General features: G+C 37.6%; 1 protein-coding gene across 3 annotated transcripts; it reads left to right on the top strand.

Annotated features, from left to right (window-relative positions):
* vwc2l (von Willebrand factor C domain containing 2 like) lies at nucleotides 1-26,667 on the top strand. Of its 3 annotated transcripts, XM_079619309.1 has the most exons (5): nucleotides 120-660; nucleotides 2,136-2,608; nucleotides 7,569-7,670; nucleotides 15,994-16,123; nucleotides 26,015-26,667. In XM_079619309.1, exons 2-5 carry the CDS (start codon nucleotides 2,219-2,221, stop codon nucleotides 26,164-26,166), a joined length of 774 nt encoding a protein of 257 aa, XP_079475435.1. In that variant the 5' UTR covers nucleotides 120-660; nucleotides 2,136-2,218; the 3' UTR covers nucleotides 26,167-26,667. The 3 variants fall into 3 exon arrangements, with proteins under 3 accessions (XP_079475436.1, XP_079475435.1, XP_079475434.1); XM_079619310.1 differs by lacking the exon at nucleotides 7,569-7,670 and having other exon boundaries at nucleotides 1-660; XM_079619308.1 differs by lacking the exons at nucleotides 120-660; nucleotides 7,569-7,670 and having other exon boundaries at nucleotides 2,071-2,608.
* The last annotated feature ends 123 nt before the right edge of the window (nucleotides 26,668-26,790 follow it).

Genomic DNA, 26,790 nt, shown 5'->3' on the forward strand with positions numbered 1-26,790 from the left:
GCAGTGCAGGATCGAGCGCTGTCCGTGTGCTGAACTCTAGATCCGGCGCTGTCCGCGGTGCTGAACTCACTGAGGCGACCTATTGAAGATGAAACGCTCCTCTGTTCTCATTCCTCTCCGCACTCAACTTAGTAGCGCTGTCTCAGACGATGCTTTTCTGTCTGCTCGGCGCGAGCATCTCCAATGTAGATAAACTTACTTTCGCTCTGGGGAAACGTAATGCTATTGAATCTAATCTCGTTTGTTAACTTGACATCAAATTGTTTTCTCGGCGGAGGTGCCGAAGACCAAATGGCGTAATACTGTTCCACCTGCAGTATTTGGGAGTTGATTTAAATGCCGCGGATGACTAGATGATGACGAGAAGGAAGTACATTTGTACAGATGTTTTGGATCTTTTTCCCTTCCTTTTCCATATCGTGAGAGATCTCTTAATGATCGGGGAATCATAATTGCGTTTCTGGATATGTCATTTCTGAAGTGGACATGGTCAGCATTCATTTGTAAATAGTAAAGACATTCGGATTATCTGTTGTATTGGAGTAAGCACATTTGTGCACCAACTCGAATTGGAATGATTTTTTGGAGTTTATCATCATGAAGGTGCACTTGCTCGTTTGATTACGATTCCAACAAAGTGGAACCAGACATTTCAACGCGGTAAGTCTAGTCCAGGCACTTGGTTAAAGGTGTATTCGTGTTTATTGCAATACTTCAATGCAATATTTAATTAATATTGCATGGCCATGATTATATTACTTGTTTAAAATACATTTATCTTTACATTCAAGGCAGACAGTCTCTGCACATATACATTCAGCATGCCAGAGGCAGTCATTTTATTATAGACCAGACATTGACAATACTAGACTATCTTTCAGTGTAAAAGGGAAACTATTCCTTTGAAGTGCTTTCCTCTGCCAGCTTCTAAGTGCGTGCAGAATCTCGCACTATACTGTGCCGTTTTATGGTTCATTTCTCGTGCTTTCACGAGTGAAGAGGCATTTGGACCGAAGCCCATTACGCACTCGTTAATGACACAGAAACCGTGTCGTTTCTTCAGGGCTCTTGGAGCAGATGAAATTCAGAGCGTGGAAATGTACGGACATGGTCAATGCACATCTATCTGCAGTGATGAATTAGAAGCTGGGGAGCTACCTGTTGTCCCTGAGAAATAGACATCCTGGCTAACTTTGTTGAGCACTGTCTATGATGCCTGTGATTATCTGGGTTTTTGTTTGTGTTGATTTACTTTGTTCTTCGGTGGCTTTTCCCCGCACACACGTTTGATTTCTGATGCTTCAAAGTAATATTTTCACCACCTCCACCAGAGACAGCATTTAGGAGGAAAACACACCTCGTTTATGTGAGCTGACTCTTCATCCATCAATAGGTATCTTCGGCTGATAGTGCATTCTGTATGGAAACAAATTACAGATCTTTACCAGAGATTAACCAGTGAGACCGGGGAATGCTGTAACACTGGGTGAGTTGTAACACCATCAGTTTAACAGGGGTGAAACCACTAACATACATGACCCCCATCCTCATGAGGAGACAGTAGAAGTTGTATTTACAGGACAGGCAATTTCACTTTCCTCAAAATAGCTTTTATGTCTGGTTTATACTTTGATTTGCAAATCAGATCACTCGGAATTTATTTAAATTTGATATAAAACATGTATTGTCTGGTATCTACATGTTTAATTCGTGACTAACAACAATATTAGGAAGGTTGTAACACTTCCCAATGTTTGTATACATGTATTTGATATGTGTAAATAAATTTGACTACACCAACAAATTCATACTAAAAAAAATGTAAATAAGTGTTGCTTCTCATACCAGTAGCCTATAACAGCACTCTATGTACCTGACACTAATTTATACAGTTTAGGTGTAAGTCATATATTTCCAAAATATACTTTGTAGCAGATAAATAGCCTACGATTAAAGCATTTGAAGGGACAGTGCAAAAAAAAAAAAAAAACTGATTAAAACATTGTTACAACACTCCCCATTCATTCGAGGTTACATTTCTCAGTAAACTGTACCATATACGATCTTTTTATGAGTTAAGATAAAGAAAATGCATGTCCAGTTATCAAGCTACGGGTTGTTTACATTTCTTTCAGTGTCATATTTGCAGCATGGAGACTTACAACTTAAGGGACCTGAGACACTCTCCTTGAATGCGTCAAGACTGCCGCGGCAAAGGATGGGCCCTTTTCTCCCGGCGATTTGCGTCGTGCTGCTCGCCCTGAACGCCGCTGTCTCGCCGGCTTCTGTCGGCCCTGAGGACTATCCCGTCGCGGAAGAGGCCGAGAGAACTGCCAACAATGACATCATTTTCGATGACTACCGAGGGAAAGGCTGCGTGGATGACAGTGGCTTCGTGTACAAGATCGGGGAACGCTTCTTCCCTGGCCACTCGAACTGCCCGTGCGTGTGCACGGAGGACGGACCTGTCTGTGACCAACCCGAGTGCCCTAAAATACACCCCAAGTGCACCAAGGTGGAACACAACGGGTGTTGCCCCGAATGCAAGGAGGTCAAAAACTTCTGTGAATACAGAGGGAAGACTTATAAAATCCTGGAGGAGTTCAAGGTAGGATCACGCTGCCTCCCAATTACCAGAATAACTATTGCAAGATTATGATGTTACGTTATTAATTTAGCATTGCATTGTGTAACCCACAGCCTTTGCATTAATTATTACGTGCGTCTTGCACTCCAGCTGAAACTTCAACCATGTACAGTGGAGTATCATGGGGATTTTGTTTAAAAAAGGTACAAATGGAAAAAAAGCCTTTCCATTATTCTTGAACGGTGGGTGGATTGTACTTTACAGAGTTTGAATTGTTTAATCAAGTCTGCAAGTTTCACATGTCTGGCTCTAAGACAGCATTCATGACAATATGAATCTTGCTTGATGTAGCTTTCAAACATACATATCCACGAGCGCACCAACCATGTCCTCAAATATTAGTCTGTGTGGGTGGGTCCGTGTATGAGTGCATGCAATACTGTGGGATAGTTTTGTTCTTGTTTTACTCCAGCTCATCATGATAAGTCCTATCCATCACTATCAACTGTAATTTGATTAGAACTGTGCCACAGAAACAATCCACTTGACAAAGCAATCCATTTAAAAGTAGCATGCATTTTCTCTTGACTTTAGATTCTAGTTATTTATATTGATCAGAGGAAGAAAGCAAGCCAATCAATCATGCAACAAAGCACTGAAGCATTCTTAAAAAGACCCATCAGCCATACACAGATACATGAGTGTTGTGCTGCATGACGAACCGTTCTACTAACTTGAGACATAGAATTGACAAATATATGAGGCATTTAGTATTTCATGACCGCTTTATCAGACCTAACATGTTGTTGTAAGCTCTTTGTTGAGGAACAAGAAGTTGTCTCTTATTGCCACATTTATTTACCATAAGTAGTCTATTAAAGGGTAACTGTCACCAAAATTGAACCTCTTTTTGTTAATCTACCCGAGTCAAACTTTCGTGTAAAAGCATAATTAGAATGGAAACGCCACTTTTAAGATTGACCGTATTTTCGTTTTAACTCAAAATGCCTTTTGAATGGGAGAGCTAGGGGCACTTCTATAATAGCATCAAAATCGCTATTTTTAAAACACTAAGAAGACTCGACACAACATAAAACTGTGCTTGGAGTATCACCAGGGGCTCTACACATGAACTCGAGCATTGACTACATTGTATGTGTACACAAAGTTTACTAAAAAGAAAGGTTTTGTACAACTCACTTTATCAGTGTTTCCGGTGGCTGGAATTTTGTCAGTCAAAAGTAGTCGATCTCCGAATGCAACGTAATGAACTGACTCCATATGAGGAAATGTCATGAACCTGTAATTCCAATGAAAAGCATGATAACTTAGACACTTGGAATTTATATGGAAACAAGCTCTCCTCGTGTTGCAGTACATTGCATTCGGAGATCGAGATGTCTACATGGACTGATGCTTTTCTACATGCAGGGAAGCAGATAGTAGCTGGTACATATATTATTTTTACATACCAGAAAGGCTCTCAGAAATATTAGTTCCCAAAATAAGCCACACAAAATGAGTTTTTTTTTCTTTGTAACATACAATATCAGAGAATTGAAACTTGCACCAGGAAAGCGACTGATGAGATCACAACAGATGCCCTTGATCACAGAATTTTTACTTTCATCAACAAAGCTCATTTCCAGGGTTAACATGGGCTGTTTCAGCAACTGCAAAATCTAAAAATATAAGTTATAGATATCAACAAAGCCAAAGGACAACTTAATAAATCATCAGTCACAAAATTAGTCTTTGGACTTGCAAGTACACCACTTAGATTAGAGTTTCCAGCACATGTTCGCACCATTTATGAATTTCATCTCTCTTGAGAATTCTGTACCCTTCTGCAGCATTTTTATCCCGTCACTGTAATTTAAACATTAATATATAAATATGTATGTTTAACATGAATTTTAATACACTCATTTGATCATTTAACATTTATTTATAATTTAATAACATTTCATATTATAATTTGGACAGTTATTTGTAATGATTAATGACACTGAGCAAAATCCTATTTCCAAAATGATATTTTAAGATAAACATCATGCATTTATTAAGGAGAAAGAACAAACAGAGCATAAGAAATGTTCTTCGACGTTTCTTATCGTTTATACTTCACTGGCCACATTGATAATTATGCATTTAATCTTAATTGTGATGCTTTGGATCTTTTTCATGGATTTGCACTGCATGTATCTTAAATCTCCTCTCTCCAGAGAACAAGATATCATTAGCATTCATCTCATGCTCACATCTGATTCATTGAGTTTAATCTTGAGATAATGTAAATTCAGGCCTTTTTAGGCAACCTGTCTCCCGACATTAAATGTATTGCAAATATTATTATCTTCGACTATGTTACCAGTCGATAAAAACCAGAACAATGTTTAATATCAGGATTACCGTGGGGTGGAAGTTCTATGTAATTTAGTCTCACTCTGGGTGATGAATTTCCCATCCGGCAACATCTGATATATTATCACTCACAGTTCTGTTGTATCAACATGGGGCTGGCCAGCTTTTGACAAAATCAGCATTTTATTGTAATACCTAGTGTTTTCTTTGAGGTGTCAATCTAAATTCATTTCCACAGTAGCTTCGCCGGTTTCTCTAAACAAAGACTGAGTATTAAGGTTTTGAAGTCAAACTCGTGCCAATCAAATTAAAATCTGTAAAAGCTGCCAAGGTTAGAGCACTTAAGCAACAACATCTAAGGAATCTCTTTGTGGCTAACAAGAAAGTTAAATGACATAAATGGCATTACTAAAGATTGACAAAGTCAAGCAGTTTCTTTTAATTAGGGTCTCTGAGACTTTTAAATCAAATCCATCTTTGTTAGGCGGCTTATTAGCCCTGTTGTGATGCAAGCATGTGGTTCAACTAGACGTATTTGCCCATGTAAGTCTGTTTGATAAAAAGATCAGGTCCATCAATACAGCATCTTACCCGCATGTTCTCTCCAACCTTGAGTGGAAGGACAACTTACAATCTTTTATTACCTTTAAAACCGTTTATCTGGCTCTACTGATTATCTCCCGTCAGAAGAGACCCTGACTGAAAGCCCATAAACAAAGCGATGCAATTCATAACCAGCAGAAACACGTTTTTGATCAGTTTCTGCTCTGAATTTGAGTTGCGCATTCAGCAAACGAGGCTTCGTCGCTCAATAATGTCCAGTGAGATCTCTTTGAATTAAAAAGCAACTTCTGAAGTCCAGCTGTGAATGGGAATCAAAGGGCATCACGGCTCTTGATAGCTGATCCAATTAAGAGAAGCCGACAGGGTAACCTTTGGTGTGGGCCACATTGGCATTTCCTCAGCCTTTCTTTGGCGAGGACTGTATTTACTTGTCTCGGCAGGAGTGGGAGGAGCCCCACAGAGATATGAATCTTCCACGCGGAGAAGGCTTTTCACTGTAGAATAAAGAAGACCAATCAGTCAGCAGAGCTTTTTGTTGTTACTAATCACTGCAAATGACAGATGAGTGACGGATTTCCAAATGAAAGAATCGAAGAGCATCATCAAAGCGATTCACGTTGACCCATGTGTAACCCAGCTTGAACCGGACAGTTATGTGGTTCATTAAATGTCACGTTATCAGGCTGAGGGTGATTAAAATAGCTATAGGATTTATACCAACTGAGTTTATCATATCATTTCTAAAACATGGTAATAGCTCATCCAATACATGTCTTTATTTTTACAATGTTCCAGTGAAAGTTCAGGAAGAGCATGTTCATACAATTCTGTCAGTCGAAACCCTGAGAGAATAAAGTATAACGGACAATTACTTCACTGCTCTCTTCCTGCACATTCTCTCTGTGCTTTGAGGAGGAAGGATGTATTAGGAAGCCTATTATTTGTTATATTTAATATAAAAATACAAGTTTGTAAATACAGTGGCTCCAAAAAAGTATTTGGAAATGGATCATTGGTTTACTGTAGATCATTTTAAATAATCGAAAAAAGAAAAAATACACACAAGCAAATGCATACATACTGTACACTACTGTAAAAAAAAAAAAAAAAAAAAAAGATTTTTTTTACAGAAATTAATACTTTTAGGATGCACTACCTTGATCAAATGTGACAGTAAAGACATTTATAATGTTACAAAAGATTTATATTTTAGAACTTTCTATTCATCAAAGAAATATGTTATATTTTCACAAAAATCTTAGGCAGCACTACTACATTTATTCTATATTGTTTTCAATATTGATAATAAGATATGCATGTAAGCACTAAATAAGCATATTAAAATGATTTCTGAAGGATCATGTGACACTGAACTCTGCAGTAAACTTTTAAAACATATTAAAATAGGAAAACATTTTGAATGGATACATTTTACAATGCTAATGTTTTTACTGTATGTTTGATCACATGCCTTGGTGAGCATAGAAGACATTAAACCAATCTTATAGACCCTAACTTTTAAACGGTAGTGGAGAACTGGCCCAGTCGGTAAAGTTAATAATAAAAAAATAAATAAAATAAAAATGTTTACAGACTTGGTTTACTAATGCAAAGAAATTGTCCAAATACATTTTGTGGCCACTTTACACAAGAACAAAATATACTGTACTAGGAGTGTAAGAACATATAAAAAAATTATTATAATAACATTAATGCCCAGTTTCACAGACAAGACTTAAGCTAGTCCCAGATTAAAATGCATGTTTGAGCTGTCTTAACTGAAAGCAACTTGCACTGACAAATCCTAAAATATGTCAGTGCCTTAGTTTTTTCTCAAGATGCACGCCAATAATGTTTTTTCAGGCACATTTACAGTATAAAAGCTACTTAAATGTCCTAATTTAACTAAGGCTTTATCTAAGCCCTGTCTGTGAAACCAGGCCTATATTTGGTGATTTTAGGGGGCAGTGGGATTGGGGTTCTGGGGGGGTAGTGGTTCCTGTTCTGCTGTTGTGTTATATTCACCAAGAGCTCTGAAACTTACCCTCAGTAGGTGTTTCACCTACAGGGTCCCCCAGCAGCCGTGGAAGAGAGCCACTCCACCGCCGCATCCCCAGCCACTTCTCAGCTGCAAGCAAGAGACCTGAGCTATATGGTGAGTTCAGATCCCAGGCAGAAAGGCTAGGGCCGGGATGTGAGCTCTGAACAATCCCGTCTGTGTGCCTGGGATCACCAGGAAGGGGAATACATGTGAGAGGGGGTGAGAAAATCAAGTTTTGAGGGAATGGCTTATAGATAATGCATGCAAAATAAAATTAGACATATCCGTCCAAAGGCTTATATCTGGGTACCCTCATTGGATTTTTCTTGCTGAATCCTCAAGCATTCAGAGAAACCATGTTTTGTAAATGAATCAGATAACACTCTCTCCATTCCTCAAGGTTTGGAATTGTCTTGTCATGAGTATCGCTCAACGCTTCAACAAAAGAACAGTGCGTCGGTTTTGTTCAGCATCTCGAAACAGACGGCTGCGCATTTTTCATGCTGAATATTCAACGAGGAAATGTCAATTTAAATTCCATCAAAACCAAGGCAGTGCCTATCACCGTCAGACTGCAACTTTATTAAAACAGATATGTAGAGTAATCGGCTCAGCGCTTAGAAAATGTTTCAACTATGAAGTCTCTCTTTCTCTCTCGCGCGCGCACACGTACATGCAAAATAAGTTGCCCTCTCATCTGCATATGCTACAGTGAGCAGTAATTAGTGACTGTACTCACTCAAACTCCGACACCTGTGAGAGGAAATAGCTATAAAAAGCACCTGAAATGAATTGCTTAAATTGATTTTCCGATCCAACTGCCTGAGGAACAGCATGGTTTTAATTTAAAACACTGATTAATAGCTGACAACTAGGCCAGCGGAAACTGGAACTATGAGAAAGTTTAATCTTATAATTCCAAATGCTTCAAGTGGAAATTGGTGGTCACCAGCTTCAGTATCTTGATTTTCCCACCATCCTCTCTGTCTTGTATTCCCCGATCCTGGTGTTGTTTTAACATAGCCACATAGGAATGCAACCTTTGCAACCCACTCTGATCTTTAACATTTTCTGAAGGCACTTCGCATGAGCCTTTTAGTCACCCTCATGTCTGAAACTGCATTTCCCAGAATGCTGTCAGAACGACGTAGCTCAGCATCTGTGCTTAAACTCATTAGGATCTGATGACTCAAGCTCTGCATCTGAGCCATCAGTGGCACCATTAGTGAATATAACTGGTTTTAACATATTTTCTTACCACTTTAGAGCCAGCATGCCCACACGATTCAGTGGTGAGGCCCCATAGAGGAAATCCTATCATTATTTACTCACCCATATGGCGTTCCAAACCCGTTTGGAATGTTTCCCAGTTGTTATTTTGTCTGTGGGACACATGAGAATGACTGACACATGTGGGAATGACTGTTAAACAAAATAGAAGTGACCTTGTCTGCCAAAGTCAAATAAGTATCCAAAACACAGAACGTGTGTCATAATAAGTCTTCTTAGGCCATGATAGATTTGTGTGAATTGTGTTATCAGTTAATAATTACTTCTAGCCATTGAGTATGTGAGGCGTGCCTTTTCGATAATTTTTTTAAATTATTATTTAAAACTTGACACTTATAATCATCACTGTTGTTAAATGAAAACAAGGTACATTAAAACTTCACATTTTTTGTTCCATGAAAAATATAAAAGCATAGGTATAGAGAGAGAGAGAGAGAGAGAGAGAGAGAGAGAGAGAGAGAGAGAGAGAGAGAGAGAGAGAGAGAGAGAGAGAGAGAGAGAGAAAAAAAAAAAAAAAACAAAGAGAGAGAAAATAATGTCATAAAAGGATAGTTGATCCAAAAATGAAAATTCTGTCATCATTTAATCACCCTCAAGTTATTCCAAATCTGTATGGATTTCTTTCTTCTGCTGAACTCAAAAGAAGATATTTTGAAAAATATTGGTAACCAAACAGTTGATAGGCCCCGTTGACTTCCATTTTTATTTTTTATTTTTTCTCCATTCTATGTGTAAAATATATTTGCAGTTCTGCAGAAGAAAGAAATCCATACAGATTTGGAACAACTTGAGGGTAAATAAAGGATGACAGAATGTTCATTTATGGGTCAAATGCTTTTACGACATTATTTTCTCAAACTTTATACTTTTTTAAATAATACTTTTATTCAGTAAGGATGCATTAAACTCCCCTCAGAAATACTGTTCTCTTGAAGACTAGACGGAAATGGGAAAAGATAGTTGTGCTCACAGCTTGCAAATTATTCCACAAATGAAGCATTTTGGCATCTCACACCATCTCTGTCACCAGTATTACAATGCTTCATCAGGCCCATGCAAAAAGCACCCTTCCAAGGGCTCATCACCATTTATCTAAGCAGTGATAGCACACAATAGCAGGAGAGCTCTTGAATCAGGGATGATCTTGAAACAATGCGGGCCCAGGCCCAGACTGAAGAAGTCATTGTCCGTTCGAGTAGAAAAGAGTATGCTTCCTCATCCTCCGCGACGTGACGAGATAAAACCATCAGTGTTAAACTGACTCATACAGCGTCAACGAATCTAAATGTAACTGGTCAGGTGTAAAATTAGTCCTAATGCTACAGGCGTTTCCGAAATCTTTTTAATCACATGAGCCATACAGAAATCAATGTAATCGGACAACAGTAAAAAAAAAATATCACAGACGCCCTTTTACACATGTAATCCTTTGCGGTTACAAAATACTGCTCATGTGTTACCTCCAGAATGCCAAATATATTGTTCAGCACTCTCTGATTTTTTCTGCAGTATATATAGTTATTGTATATATTTATACAGCAGTAGTGACTGCTATAAGATTACATGGGATGGATGACACAGCACGTGTCTTAATCACCTGTAAGCAGGATAGGTTGGCTTTGCATGTTAAGAGGCAAGAGACAAAGTAAATGAAACCACTTTTGGTCACACATCAAAACGAATCGCCAGTTGCCGTGGAAGCAGTGCAACTATGGTCTCTGATGTGAACTGAACTGAAACGTTTAGCTTGAATAATTTAAAAGCTCTTGAATGAATGATTGGCTGATCATAGGATAGGCCTGCATGCGGACCATGCTCGGTCGGCCTTTCTAGACAAATAAATTAATCACAAAAATGAATGCGCTATTTTTGAGAGCCCCCAAAATGCATACGCACCTAAGTAACAATAATTAATTTTTAATGAATGTATTTAATCTTGACTTTGTTTTTAGAGCATTTCAAACCTTGTTAAAAAAAAATCTGCTTAAACCAGCCTAAGAAAATCTAGCAGATAAACCAGCTGAACACCAGCTTTTTTTCAGCAGGGAAATTGTGCCCTGAAATTACTCTCATTTGATTTGCTTGCATTTTTGTTGGAACCATGTTGTTGAATAATATATAACACCATAAGTAGATAATCTTGGAAAGCGTAAAGCCTTTACAATAAGAGTGATCCAGGCCTAGTTACATAAAAAGTATTTTCAGCCGAACATGATATGAACCTCTTGTCCAATACTGAATAAATATAATGAATACTTTGTAAGGATGATTTTTTTGTAGTACTGCATGTACACTTTGAATCTCATAATACCCATTTCAGACACTTCTCAAGTGCCCTTTTGCAAAGCAATATGTTCAAGATCATAGTCTGTTCTTAAGTGAGAACGTTAATCTCAGCATTCTCTACAATATAAGAAATGAAAACCAGACGCTTGTGCCCACTGCTGCCCATTGTATGCTTTTTTGCAGTGTGTTGGCCCTACGAGGAGTCTGGCACAATTACACATGATTTGTATGGGCAAGTTCAGAAGCCCCTGTCCTACAGGACTGAATGCTGTTATCAATGGAGAACAGAGGATTATTAGTGTACGTGACACTTACACAGTGTGCAGAGACTAAAGGCCATGACCACTGCCAGGACAGCGGTTCCAATCTCTGTCTGTCCCCGAAACCTTCAGCCCTGTGTGATCCATGCTAGCATACGTCACCTCTTTTTAAAAGATGAAATGAATTAATGAAACGTGTTGTATCATCCCATAGTTTTCAAAAAAATCTCAGTGCTACAATTTAATACATCGTTAATGTTTTTTTAAGTTTCTCATGCTCACCAAGGCTGAATTTATTCTTCAATTCTTCTTGTTATCGTGTTAAATACAGTTGTGCTGGAAACCATGATACACCTTTTTCAGGATTATTTGATGAATAGAAAGTTCAAAAGATCCAACATTTGAAATAGAAACCTTTTGTAGCATTATTAATGTCTTTACTGTGACTTTTGATTTTAAACAAAAAGAAAAATCTTACTGACTCCAAACTGAATGTTGAGTTAATTCTGGTAAATGCTTGGTTTCTTTTGTGTCATTTAGAATTAGTTTTTCATCAGAAATGTAATAATATACAATAATGGTGTAATAATATACAATTATTCAAATAATGGTGCAGCAATTCCCATGAACAGAAAAAGCCAAAAAATGTGTATATTTGTGATAAGAATTCGTGCCATTCCAAAGTCATAAATACTCATTATTTCATAGACATATTTCAAAATAAAGTGGAATATACAGAATATACCATTCTTCTCAGTTACTGTAGTTAAGATACCTAGTTTGCTTGTTAGCATTTAAAATAAACATTTTGATTTGAAAAGATTTGATGGCACTAACCTGACAAAAGCTGGCAAATTCTGTCATTATTTATTCATCAAGCGGTTGCTGAATCAACCCAGTACTTTGTAAGCATGACATGGTTTAGGCTGACTGAAAAAAAGACAGAGAAATGGTTTTTCAGTTCTGTGTGTAATGTTATATATCAGAAATGGACTATGGCCTAGGCATTTATATAGAATTCTATATATCTGACATGTCAAGTCAAGTCTTCTTTATTTATACATGTATAGCGCTTTTTACAATACAGATTGTATCAAAGCAGCTTCACAGTGATAACATGAAAATAATACAAAAAAAACAATTTCATCATCATCCACCTTTAAGGCAGATCTGTAATATTGTTGAATATTAAATGTCCCCAACTAAGCAAGCCAGAAGGTAAGGCAACAGCGGCAAGGAACCAAAATCCATCAGGTGACAGAATGGAGAAAAAAACCTTGGGAGAACCCAGGCTCAGTCGGGGGCCAGTTCTCCTTTGGCCAATGAGTGAACAGTGTATGAAGTTCAGAATGAATCAGAGTATTTGTATTTATACATTAGACATGTATATTTTTAACTGCAGAAACTCAAAATTCAGCTCTCAAAAATACCCCAAAGTGGCTCAAAAAATATTTAGATCTGGTGACTGTGCAGGCAATGAGAAATGTTCAACTTTACATTCATGTTCATAAAACCATTCTGTCACAAGTCTTTCTGTGTGTATTGGTGAATGATCATGCGGATACATGGCACCCCCTTCATGGTGCAGAATGATTAGGTAGTCCTTGCATTGACGCACCCTTCAAGCACAGTAGTAAACGCCATGATATTGCAGTCCAAACCATCACTGATTCACGCCATGCTTCACTATGGGCACGCAACAGTTGGTTGGTAAGCCTCTTTGGGGCTTTTCCACACTGTAACTCCCACAGATGTGGGAAAGACAGTGAAGGTGGACTCATCAGAGAACAATACATGTTTCACATTGTCCACAGCCCAAGATTTGCACTGTTGGCATCAATCAAACCGACATTTGGCATTGGCACGAGTGTTTGGCTGTAGCAGCCCGACCATGAATATTGACCCTGTGGAGCTCCCGACGAACAGTTTTGGTGGAAAAAGAAGAGTCGAGGTGCGCTTTTAATTCTGCAGTGAGTTGGGCAGCTGTAGTTTTATGTTTTTTGGATATAATCCTGGTTAGTACTTGGACATACCTTTCAGACAGCTTCCTCTTGCGTCGACAGTTACTACTGTTGGATATGGTTTGTCCTACGTGGTACGACATTACCCTGGATATCATAGCTCTCGATAAAACAAAGACTTGCTGTCCTGGCCACAGATGCACCAGAAAGACGTGCACCAACAATTTGTCCTCTTTTGAACTCTGATATGTCTCCCAGTGTGTTGTATGTATCTTATGTGCATCTGTGATATTGCTCTGCTAATTCAACCATCACACTCTGCTCTTACTGATGGACTGTCCAATCAGTGAAGTTTGCCCACCAGGCCGCACATACAGTATATAGGTGTGAGACCTCCAACACTAATATAGTGCCAGTGTTTCAGTTTCATTGTCCAACCCCTGTATATATACTGTTTGCATACAATTTCAGTCAGCAATGTTGCGTAATTTCTAAATTTGCATAGATGGGAAACAATTGCATAATGATGACAAAGTTGCCTCACAATTGGCCTCTACCTGGGAATCATTCAAATAACTTCCACACTCTCTGGAGAGGAACCCCAGAGATGAGGAACCATTACTCTAAGGGACTGCTGTGAAAATGAAGACTAGAGAACATTCCAAAATTGCTACTGTGGAAGTTAAAATAAGCACATAAATTAGAATAAGAGTGCAAAATAATATCCAAGAGTTTGAGTGTCCCAGTGGACAACCGCTGTTTCAATTATCAGGATGTGGAAGATACATCAAACCACCCAGACACTTCCTTGAAAAGGTCGTACCTCAAAACTCTCTGTGTGAACATAAAGGAGACCTGCGAGAGAAGCCAGAGAGAGCCTATCGATCACTTCGAAGGGGCTACAGAGTTCAAGAGCTGAGAATAGAGTAAAGGTGCACTAACCAAATCTGCACAACATTGGCCTACATTGTGGCACAAATAGGGAAAAATTGCTTTAAATAAATAAAAAAATGCTGAGTTTATAAAATAGTGTTAAATGTTGTTAACTGATAATAATGCCAGAACACTTGATTTTGTGATGAGATTTCAGACAAAATGTTAAGCTATGTGGGAAATGCAATTTTAACACTGCCCACCATCAAACATTATCATAGCAACTGTGAAGTAGCATCATTCAACTTGCCTCAGAAGCCAAAATAATGGACTAAAAACATACCTGAACTGTGTGGGAAGCTGGTACACACTTACTCCAAAAGATGGCTCTGTGGAATATTTAAATCTGTGAACTGTTTTTTAATACTGTAATAAAACATAAAATCGGTGGTGCCATTCAAATACTAGGCTACATGTAGAGTTTCTGAAATTATCACAGAAATCCAAATCTGTTGGAGGAGTGTTTAAAAAAACAAAAAAAACATGCAATGTAGAAACTAATCACCTAATAATTTGGGCTATATTCTCCGACAAGTATGTACTTAATGGTAAAGTCTCAACTTGTTGTTTACTGGTTAGATACTATCTGATGGAATTATTGGTGATACGAGATACATCCACGAGGTAAATTCTCGGTCAGAGCCAGGTCTATCGTGCAGTCGTGAATTAGCTGAAGGCAATCAATCGTTTCATGTTCAGTGTGAAACGGGCCTTTACTGTATTTTTTTATCAAGTAAATAAGCATAAGAGACGTCATAGGACATAACTGATTTCTTTTAAAAGTAATAAAAAAAAGGTACAATGGTAGTGTGCAAACAAAATAGCCAGGAGGTGAGTTGAAAAGGGAGAGGGGATTTGTGACACCAAGCAAGTTATTGTACTGTCATATACCTTTTTAGGGTGTGTTCACACTTGTAGTTTCGTTCGCTTGGTTCGTTAGGTCCAGAACAAACAAAAAAAGTTTAGTCCTGGTCCGCTAAGCATGCAGATTGGTATTTTCCCACCGAACCTAAAGATACCGACCTAAAGGCATAGGGGTTCGTTCACAACCTGATTGGTTTGCTTTCGTGACGTATTGCCTATTTTGAGACGGAACTTACAGAACATGCAAAACAATGCTGTGTTCTGGGCTAAAGGCGCTCATTGTATCTGCGTAGCCTACATGTGATGGTCTTTTGACCAGCTGAGAACTTTTTGAAGAGTTTATAAAATGCGTAAAGGAGTCAAAACAGCTACAGGGATCCCTCCGTCACACACACAAACGATCTGCTGCGAGGAGACGAGGTTCTGATACCTGTACCGAACTGTGATGGGCAACATCGCGACTATGACGATAAAAAAACAGGTATGCATGAGCATTCTGTCCTTTTTAGGACAGAATGCTCTTCCTGTTTATCTTCCTGTTTATGGTTCGTTTACATGTCTTTGGTCCATGTTGCGTTCATATATCATTGGAACCGCAAAAGAGTTTGTTTGTTCTTTTCAGCGGTCTTGGTCCGCTTGTTTGCACGCCAGGGTTCAGATGGCAGCGTTCACACTAATTCAAATGAACCGCACTAACAGAGCAATCGCAAAAAGGGTTAGTTTTAATCAAACCAAACATGCCATAGACTCACAAATAGGGTCAGTCTGGATTTCATGTTGACTTCCACTGTGGTGTCTTACTTTAAGAGTCTCTCACCGTATCATATTTCTCTGTCTCTCCAGCCTTCGCCCTGTGAATGGTGTCGCTGCGAGCCAAATAACGAGGTGCACTGTGTGGTCGCTGACTGTGCAGTACCAGAGTGCGTCAACCCAGTGTATGAGCCAGAACAGTGCTGCCCCATCTGTAAAAACGGTAAGAACAGCCTATCTGCTATTATAGGTTTATGGAGATGAAAACACCTGCAAGGTGTACTTTAAAGAATTCCTCGGAGTTCTCTCTCTACTGTTTCCCAAAGGAAAGCGAATTGTTCTGCTGACTGGCATGTATCAGATTTCATGAAATTGCCGTTATAGTGTGATATAAACAGACAGCTCTATGCACAGGTTGTTTAAAAACCACTCAAACTTTCTATTAGATCTCAGTTTCACCAGCAGGCGAGCTCTGATTACCAATCCTCTGCTCAATTACAGGGGAAATTTGGTTCAGATAAACAGTGTCCCATTGATTAAGACCATGCTAAGAAGGATTAATTGGCCAAAGGGGACTCCTCTATCTCCTGTGACTTGATGCACTATAGTCAGCAAGACCCAATTCCAAAATTACAATTATTGGATTCCAATGGCTCACTGCATGGCCAAGGGCAAGAGATATCCCTGAGTCAGTCCGATACAGTGGCACAAACGAAAAATGTAAGCTCAGTGAATCAGTGGGATGAATAAAATGTTGATCGGTACTGTGCTTATAGGCCAGGCAACCTGTAGAAGCTTGCACGACTGGAATGTTACTGTAGATAAATATGCAAAAGATAAATATGCTAACTTTCATTTAAGATTAGGATAAATAATGTGAATATGGTGCACATGTATTAATTTATTATGTAAAATATTGAAATCAATTGTAGTTCACAAATGAAAATGTCAAATTGAATCTGTTAAATTAATAATAATAATGCATGGAAGTACCAAAATACTTGGAATTGCGAAAAAAATTTATGTGATAACATTGTTTTTCTACACTGATAAAATAAAATATTATCTTTAAGTACTGGTTTTGAAAACACATCTGCTTTTAGATAAAGCTTTACGGGGGTAAAAATATATGACAGTATCAGACAGCTAACCTTTTTGTTGAAGTTATGGATTTTAACAAGCTAAAATGACATCAAGTTTGCGAATTGCACCCGAGTTCCTGTCTTCAGTTTAAAAGAAATCTTGACGCTCTTTAGAGCGCCTCAGGAGACGTGTTTGAAAATAGATTGGTAAAGAAAAATCATATCTAATCTTCTAAGTGCAACTTTAAAATCTATGAAATTCCCTCCTTTTCCCCTTCTGGCACACATTGACCTAAATTCTCTAGGATGCACATTACAATCAGAAGTGTGGTGTAAGGTATTGTTGCTAAATAGAGACCGGCTGTGACTTTATGCGTTACTAGCGCAGAAAGACAGCCAGAGATACGCACACACAGATACACAAACCTCGCCTACAGCCTGGATGAGAACTAATCCAGGCAGACAGGGCACGGTGACGAGCTTGTGGTGGTGGCATTTTAGGGAGGCTGCGGTGGAGCCCGTCCCCTGAGGAAATAACCAAGTCTGCTTCCAAGATCTTTAGAGGGGTCATATCAGGAAGATTCAGATTATTACCTTGACACTTTGAGATAAAAGTGTTCAATGTATTATATTAAAAAACCTTCTGACCCAGTACAGCATTTACGTAATGCATTTATCATGCAAAGATGGCGTTTACATCGGGGTTGGATTTAAATTAGATTAATAAGTGAACTACGTGTACTAAGCAAAGATTATATATAGAATAAAGAAAAGTTAAAAAAGAACAAGATTTAACTGATTTACCACAGCCTATGAGAACCATCAAAGAATCAGAATCACCTTTAAAAAGGGGCAAAACTTAGAACGCATCTAAAGGCTGCAAAATGGTTACTTGCATTGACTTCGGTTGCTGAACAAGAGTCTAGATGCGGTAGAGTCCGTAGATTCTTGATGATTTCGCTATAGGAGTGCGCTGAAGCTTTCATTGATATCTTCTGGATGGTCCAGGTTGAATCCAACGAAGTTAACTTAAAGGTAATTTTCCGGAAAAAATTCAGGAAGTGTGATGTCTCAAAGAGATTGAGCCAATATGTTTCTAGATAGGGAACTCTTAAAGCCAGTCAATCCGTCACACCCATTTTTGGTGAGGTGACCAATCAGAGGTGCGAGTTTTGACCTTATTTGCATGCTTATGGTGGTTATATGCTTTAAGACAAACCATGTGCAAATTCATAAGTCAACACCATTGCTGAGTATTTTCTCCTTAAAATTGCAGTGAGCCAAAGACAGTCTCAAAAACACGGTTTGAAATCGTTTCTTGTGTTTCTTGTCCCGTTCTTTAAAGATCCGCCGGGAAACAAAGCCACTGTGAAGCCAAACCCCCTCATGAAAGAAGAAAGTCTGTCGTGTTTACAACGAGCGCTTATCAGTATAAACGAAATGCTGGATTTTCAAAAGTATGTGAAGTTCAAAGTTCTTGGATGTAGAATTTTAGACGCATTGTAGGGACATCAACTTTTAATTTTCACCAACCTAAACATGACTCGGAACAAAACAAACTGCGATTGGTTGCTTAACATGTCAGCTAGACTTAGCTCTTTTTGGTTGCAATTTTAGGAGGATGAAAGGCAAAATAATTAGTTCGAGAGACTTTATTTCAGTTCAATCTATTCCAGTAGCGTTGGTCAAAGGCTGTTCTAAACAGCCTGTCATGTAATCTCTCTCAGATTGTTCCACATGGACAAACTGAGACGTTAAATGTCAAGAGACACTTATCCCAGCATTGACAGAGCTGGCAGAGGATCAACAATGACACTGGGAATGCCAAGTCTCAGTCAATCAAAATTCAGACATGACTGCATCATTTTTTTTATAGCACAACTTTAGATTTCCATAAACATATAGCTCACATCTGACTCTCTTGCATCTCATGTCAAAATGAAAGATGTGGAAGCCTGGGAAGTTTCACTTCCTTTTTGAGCCTCTCTTAACGAACCTCACAGGAATGCAGTACTTTTTTTTGCTGAGGTAAATTTGAACTCAAAAACAGCCTCAAGAAATAGTGATGTGCTTGCTCCTCATTGCTAATTGCCAAATTGTGCCTCTAAACCTTGGCACTTGATGCAGCCTTGGATCCAGCCCATGTTAACCAGAACTTTGTCCAGCAATAAGCACAGTTTGTGCACTGCTGGAAAGACAACAGGCCATGTTTCTATGTGGGTGAGCCAATCGTGGGCAACCATCTCTCAGTGGCTTCAGTAGTTACCATAGTAATTGCATACTTGTAGGTTGCAAGCTAATCTGAGGGCAATGACGTGGGCCTCCACTGCAACAGAGTAACTTCACCTATGATAATGACTATGATCTGAATGTAGAAAGAACATGTGAAGAACAGGGTGAATTTAAAGCGGCACTAAATATATTAAATAAAACAACAAAAAACATAAACCACAACATGCTGTAAATATGTAGTATGTATGCACTGCATACGTACCTCATTACCTCACTTGGTGGTTTTTGCAATTTCCAGTTCAACATAAGAGCTGAAATGTGATTGTTACAGATTGCATACAGATTGTATGCCTTCTGTTCTATTTTAGGCTTGACACTTGAGATTGAAGATACACAAGATGTCAAATGTTTATTATATCGTAGTTCAAATTTCAGTACAGTACAGTATGTGTCAAAACAAACCAATATGATTTTTTTGATCGAAGTGCAACAGAAAGAACATCATATGATTCAGAGGTTGCACTTCCTGGTTAGAAAGAATACAATAAAATATAAATATTTGATGAAAAACTTAAACTTAAAAAACGTGTTTTTTGTACTAAAGTTGAAGTACTTAAATTACTAAAAACAAAAATAAATAGAAATATTATAGAAATATATAGCTAAATTGAATTATTACGTTTAAAAAAACAAATGACAAAAGCACAACAAAATTACTAAAAATTTAAAATGAAAACTAAAAATATAATAAACAGTGTTGGGGTAATGGATTACAAATAATGCGAGTTGCGTAATCAGATTACTTTTTTCACGTAACGAGTAAAGTAATAGGCCTACGTTACTTTTAAATTTACAACAAAATATCTGAGTTGGGGGTTTTTTTCAAATAAGAAACTCAAGTTACTTATTTGTAACTAAAGACAAACATGTTTTTCTTTTCTGTGAATGCGCACATGCATATTTAATTAATTGTATTATTTTTTTTATTTGCACTTTGTAAACACTGTTTTTAAAAGGTGCTATATAAATAAGCTTTATGCTTTAGCATTTATTTACTCTCCTGTCTCCAGGAGTAAGATGCAGGAGCGTTGTGTGCGCTGTGTAAACATGATGGTTATTGCAGTTCTAGACTAAATGTGAGCCGGCATTTACTCATCTCACTTGCACAAAAACAGATTCAGTATTCCTCAAAAATTAATAAAAGCAGTGAAACACAATAAGTTTTGTTTTTCATCATTTTCTGCAATCCAGGGGTGCGTTTCCCAAAAGTATCGTTAGCCAACTATGGTCGCAAGTTCCATTGAACTCTATTGGAAACGAAAGAACTTGCGACCATAGTTGGCTTTGGGAAACGCACCCCAGAATGGCACAGCTATAAAGGTTTGTTTGAGCTGCGCCCTCTAATGTACAGGCTTGTTCATTTCACTTTTGGTGTGAAAGGGCCTTTTACATTTGCCAAAAATAGAACTTTTATTTTTGTTATTAAAAAACAAACAAGCAAACCCAGCCCTGGGGAAAAAGTAATACAGTACAAACGCATTACTTTTAAAAGTAACTTTCCCCAAAAACTGATAATAAAAGCTTCAGTAGTGGCCAAAAGTGATGTCCTGAGGGGATATTTGTTTTAATGACCCTACAAGTTCGATTAAACCATCAAAAGATGAGAAAAATATTTTGTATATGTTTTAAACCCTTTTAAATATGAGGGATGAACAAAACACTACATTTGGTAAAGGTATTTTTATGACAAATTTATTTGGGAAAAATGCAAGCTACAGGTTTTATTTTACTATGCAAAAAAGAAAATTCATTGGGGGGAAAAAAACATATTGACCACAACATAATCAGTTATTAATATTTTGTACAACTACACAATATGCTTTCAAAATCTTTAACAAAAGTTTAATAATTTTTTAATAAAGGGTGAGGACGTAAATTTTCCTGGCTGGACATCACTTTTGTCCACTACTGTAATTCAAAATATGAAATATGATAATAAATAATACTAAAATACCACAGTATGGGACATAAGCTGTTTAACTGCCAATTACAAACTAATACAACCTGCATATTATAACCTTATGTACAATGTGCGACGATGTAAATTGTAATCAATGGACTTGATTTTCATGACAAACTATAGTCTCAAAACAGATCTCCTGGTCATTAAGGATAAGGAATGACATCAAGCATGATCCTATCCGTTATCTGTTTGGTTCCTGTCCACCTGGCCAAGGTGTCCTTGCACTAGTGACGCTCTTTTCTATAGGATGATGAATAACTGCTCTTGGCTAGGCTATTGCCCCGCATCTCTGTTTCATCCCCCCTTGAAAGGTTGCTTTTGTACTTTTGCCAACAGCTCATAATTTTTACTGATGGAAATCAAATATTTGAGTGCATGTAAGACTCCTTCAGGTCTCTTAGGAGCATGCAGAATATTGTAGGCAGTAAAGCAATTTGTGCACCGCTAACCCCCGCCACCCTATCGCAAGTCTATTAACAAGTCTGTGATGTGGTTAAAAGGCAATCTAGTTGTTTTCTCCCACAGTAAAAGGGAGGTCATGAAGCTTGAACTCTTTTTGAAATGTGTGACACCACTGACTTTCCTGACTTAAAGCGAGGACCATATTTCAGGAAATACTGCCACATCAAACCAGAAGTACTTTTCAAGGACTTGCTTGTCATCAAGAATGGCCTTACATATATGCTGAAATGTTACTTCTGTAAATGCTGTTTTTTATTGGGCTGAGTTATGATGAAAACACTTCTTATGAGCTGACGTTTTACTAATTCAGATCTAATTTGCAAATAATCATAAATAGCACCACCACAGTTATAAAGAAAATTCTATCTGGCCTTTAGATGAAATTGCTGCTGTTTACAAAGAAATGCTCAATGGTGCTCGATTCAAGATCCTCCAGGCACCACAGAGATGTTTTAGAGCAGTGCTTCATTCAAATAGAGATGAAAATGTCCACAAAGTGCAGCGTGGGGGGCTTAAACATTCTGTTTCCAGAAGATTTAATATGAAAAATTGATTTTTTAAATATTTATCGATGACCAAGTCATTATAATAATATATTTTAATAAGACTTGATTGACTAGTGGCTGGTGCCTGTATAATTATTTTTTTCATAAAGCCATCACACAAATTATTCACACACAGATGGTTGCTTTTAATCTCTAGAGTGCAGGAACTTTAAATGGGACCTATTATGCCCTTTTTCAAAGTCTTGATTTTGTTTTGGGGGTTTGGTTTTTATGCTTTATTTTTTAAAATATTTTACATTGTTGCAGCACCTCTCTTCCCAGTCTGTCAGTAACGCTTTGTTTAATTCTTTAATTCTACGCACGTTTTATAATTCTCGTTTAGAAAACGTGCGTACACACAGATGTGAACTTAGAGTGTGTGTACGCTAAAATCCATGGCAGTGTTCTTTTTTTTAAAAAGATGGTCTTTGACATGGAAAAGTGCTTCGTGCCTATAGGGTCTAAGCAGACGTACACACTTTTCCTTGTGGCAGAGAGTCGGAGTACTGCAGGAATTTGAAAATCTAAGCAATTCTTGCCACTTGCCATTCTCAAGTGAAGGATTTGGACGTTGACTGTTGCTTTATAAGTTGTAAAGAAAGCATAAAAGGACCCTTTTAAGATACTATACAGCCAAACATAATATAATTATTATCTTATATGAATACCACTGATTGCAGCATCAGTCCCCCTTGAGGTCACCAAAGGTCAAGTGCTGTAACAGAGACAGTATATAGACCTTATTCAGAGCAGCGCGATGACAGGTATGAAAGTGAGGTTGTGCGGTATAGACTAACCATGTTTTCAATGGCATCCATCCACTGTAAAAAGCTATAAAGCTCAGAGATCACTTATTTTCCACAGCACATGTTGTCTCGGTTTTTATGTCTACTGACATTTCTTGGAAAGATATTTTTGCAGTGTTTCAATCAGAAGAACAATCCAAAAACACATTAAATATCAGTACAACCAAATGAAGAGATTTACGTCTATCCATCAAAGCCTCACTTTCATTCCCGCTAAAAATCAAAGATGACGCTCGGCTGCTGTGAGTAAGGTCTATAAAGACAAAGAAATGCACCAGCCACAGATCAAATAATTGTACTGCGCAATATAGAGGCTACAGGAATGGACGTTTCGCCTTTAAATTGCCCTTGCCTTTTACTTAATGCCTTTATGTCAATTGCTTGCAAAGCACACAAAAAAAATCTTCAGAAACATTCAGACAAATGTGGCTGTGCTCAGCTTGTAATTTTATGGTAAAAAAAAAAATACACAAACACATCACAGGAATTAATTCTACACATTGAGCTTTTTGAGCTATTCCACTTTTGATTTGCCATCATTTAGAAATGATCATTGCTAATTTACATGGGTAAATATGGACATAAACGCACATATATTTGATAAGCAATTATACCAACCGCTTGGGGTTTAATTCACAGCGGGCCACTAATATCTGCTCATTGGGGAATTGCATATAAAACTAAACTCTGCTTGTAAATGATGATCATAAAATACCCTTGGAATTGAAAAACAGTGTCTGTGTTGTCAGAGTTTTAACATTGCTGTTGACCAAATCTGCACTGTTTTATGTCATTTCTTATTCAGCTTATGATTCTGACCATCTCACCGAACCAGAAAGCACAAAATAAGTAAAAGGAGCCGTTCACATGATGCATCCTTGCAGCTTGTTTGAGTGCAAGGACGATCTTTAAAAAGTGGCACTGAGAGACTAAAGAAACAGTAAGATGAAGCCAAAGATGTCCATTTTACACGTTTACATAGCATACGCTAACTATTAAAAACATTAGTATTTCATTTATTCCATTTATCCATTGGGGGCTTTTCAATGGAAGCTTGTTATCTCACAATTCTGTCTCTTTTTTCTCTCTCAGAATTGCGAGATTTAAACTCACAGTTGTGAGTTATAAAATCAGAATTGTGTGATAAAACTCACAATTCTGACTTTTTCTCTTGCAATTCTGACTTTTTCTCTTGCAATTCTGACTTTTTCCTCCAATTCTTTATTTATCGCAATTGCGAGTTTATATCTGTCAATTCTGGCTCATTTTCTCAGAATTTAGAGATATAAACTTGCAATACTTTTTAGTTTAGTTTACCACTTTATTAATCCCAAAAGGGGCTATTAAAATAGGGTTTAAAATAACATGCTTAACACAAACATATCCAAACACTATATTAAACCATATTGAAACATGGTATAAACATGAATAAATCATAATGCATATTACAACATGCTTCCAAATAATTTCAGTTACTAATAAATACCTAGATATAACATTAAGAATCTTTTAAAAATTTCAAATTACAAAGACGGATAGCCTCTGGCACAAAAGTAAACTTAGTAACGGTTGGTCATACACTTAATACTTCTGAATCGCCTACCCGGAGGTATTATCTCAAAGTGAGTGTTCAAGGGGTGCGTGTTATCGCCCATAATACTCCAGGCTTTCCTTATCACTTGCTGCTCATAAAACGGAATTAAACTCCGCAGACTAGGGGCACGCCGGTCATTGCGAGTTATAAAGTCCAATTTTGAGGGAAAAAGGCTAACTTTTTTCACACAATTACGCATTTATATCTCACAATTCTGACTTTATTACTCGCAATTGAGAGTTTATATCATGCAATTATGAGAAAAAATCTAAATTGTGAGATAAAAAGTCGCAATTACCTTTTTTTTTTTCAGTGACAGAAACAAGCTTCTATACTTTTGAATAGTAAGTGTTTACATAGCCTACAAAAAAAAAGTTTGTTAAATTTCATTTTGACCAAAACTATTTTTTTCAATGCCATGTAAATGCAGTACTAATGTACACAGAAACTGCATTTATTTGATCAAAACTACAGTAAAAAAATGATTATAATTTAAAACATCTTTCCTATTTGAATATATTTTAAAAATGTAATTCATTCCAGTGATGCAAAGCTGAATTTTCAGCATCATTACTCCAGTCTACAGTGTCACATGATCCTTCAGAAATCATTCTAATATGCTGATTTAGCGTTAAAAAAAAAACATTTCTTATTATCAATGTTGAAATCAGATGTGCTGCTTAATATTTTTGTGGAAACGGTGATTAATTTATTTCAGGATTATTCGATGAATAGAAAGTTCAAAAGAGCAGCACTTATTTGAAATATATCTTTCTGTAACACTGTGCACTCCAAAAAGATGGACAAACCCAACTGTTGGTTTAAATTAAACTGTTTAAACCTAGGTTAATTTGAACCAACGGTTTGTCCATATTTGACCCAAATATGGGTTGAAACAAACCAGTATTTTTTTAGAGTCTGGCTATTTGATTGATTAATTAGCGTATCATCTAATTAATTCTATATTTTTTCTATATTTCGTTTTTCTGCATAGCTCTACAATGGTCTACACGGCCACAATAGAAGAGAATAATGAGTGGAGCGTGCTCAGATCACACATAGTGCCAGCATGGCTGTTCAGCGGGCCCTGCAGCTTGTGGCGCATTAGAATGCAAAGCATCCCAGTGAGAGGATGGGTGTGTGAGGAGGAGAATTAGAGAGAGAAAAAAAGAGAGGAAGAAAGAGGAGCAAAAGAGCTTTAGTGTTACAAAAACAAGCCCATCGGTGCATGCCCGTGAAAAACATCCACACGTCTGTTCCGCTTTCGAAACTCCCGTGAGTCACCCCAGCATTCCCTCCAAAAGAGGCTCCTGTGAGCTCTCGCTCATTCCTCCTTCCTTAAAATCTCCTCCTTTTCCCCCATGTGACAGGTCCAAATTGCTTCGCTGGTACCACAATCATCCCAGCTGGCATTGAAGTGAAGGTGGACGACTGCACCATCTGTCGGTGCCACAGCGGGGACTGGTGGAAGCCTGCGCAGTGCTTGCGGCGGGAGTGCCTCAACGGTCAGCCGTCATCATAGAAACCCTCCGGAGATGAAGAGAGCGAGGGACACCGATGCCATGTGCTGTCAGCGGCCCACCTTATGACAGCGAGAGACTGACTGACTGGCAGGAGCACAATTCCTCTGGCAAACTGAGACGGCTGGACAAGCTGAGATACATGGGACATGGACTCGACATAATGTACACTCAAACACACACACACACATAAAAGTCCTTGGCAGAATCATAACAGTTTGTCTTTCACTGAGAACACATTTTTGTTCTGTGATGAGTTTATACTATGGTGAACCTCATGGAAGTATTTCACTCGAAAATCAAAAGAAATAAATTAAGAAAATGGTACTTTGCATACAGAAAATAGTCTATTTTAGGACTTTAAGATATTTGCATTTTCCCCCATAAAAATTTCACACACACCAATTTTCATTTTATGTTTTCCCTCACATTTCTCAAATTAATCGAAATGCTTTTTTCTTTTCTTGTTTGCCAATATTCACAGGGATTTTCATTAGATTCTCACTAATGAAATATAATATGTTTTTCTGTATTAATATTTAAAAATATTAAATGATTAAATATCAAAATAAGATTACATTATTAAAAATAATTAAATATATATAAAAAAACATTAAATCATCACA

Source organism: Phoxinus phoxinus (assembly GCF_949152265.1).
Source record: "Phoxinus phoxinus genome assembly, chromosome: 7".
Taxonomy (NCBI): domain Eukaryota; kingdom Metazoa; phylum Chordata; class Actinopteri; order Cypriniformes; family Leuciscidae; genus Phoxinus; species Phoxinus phoxinus.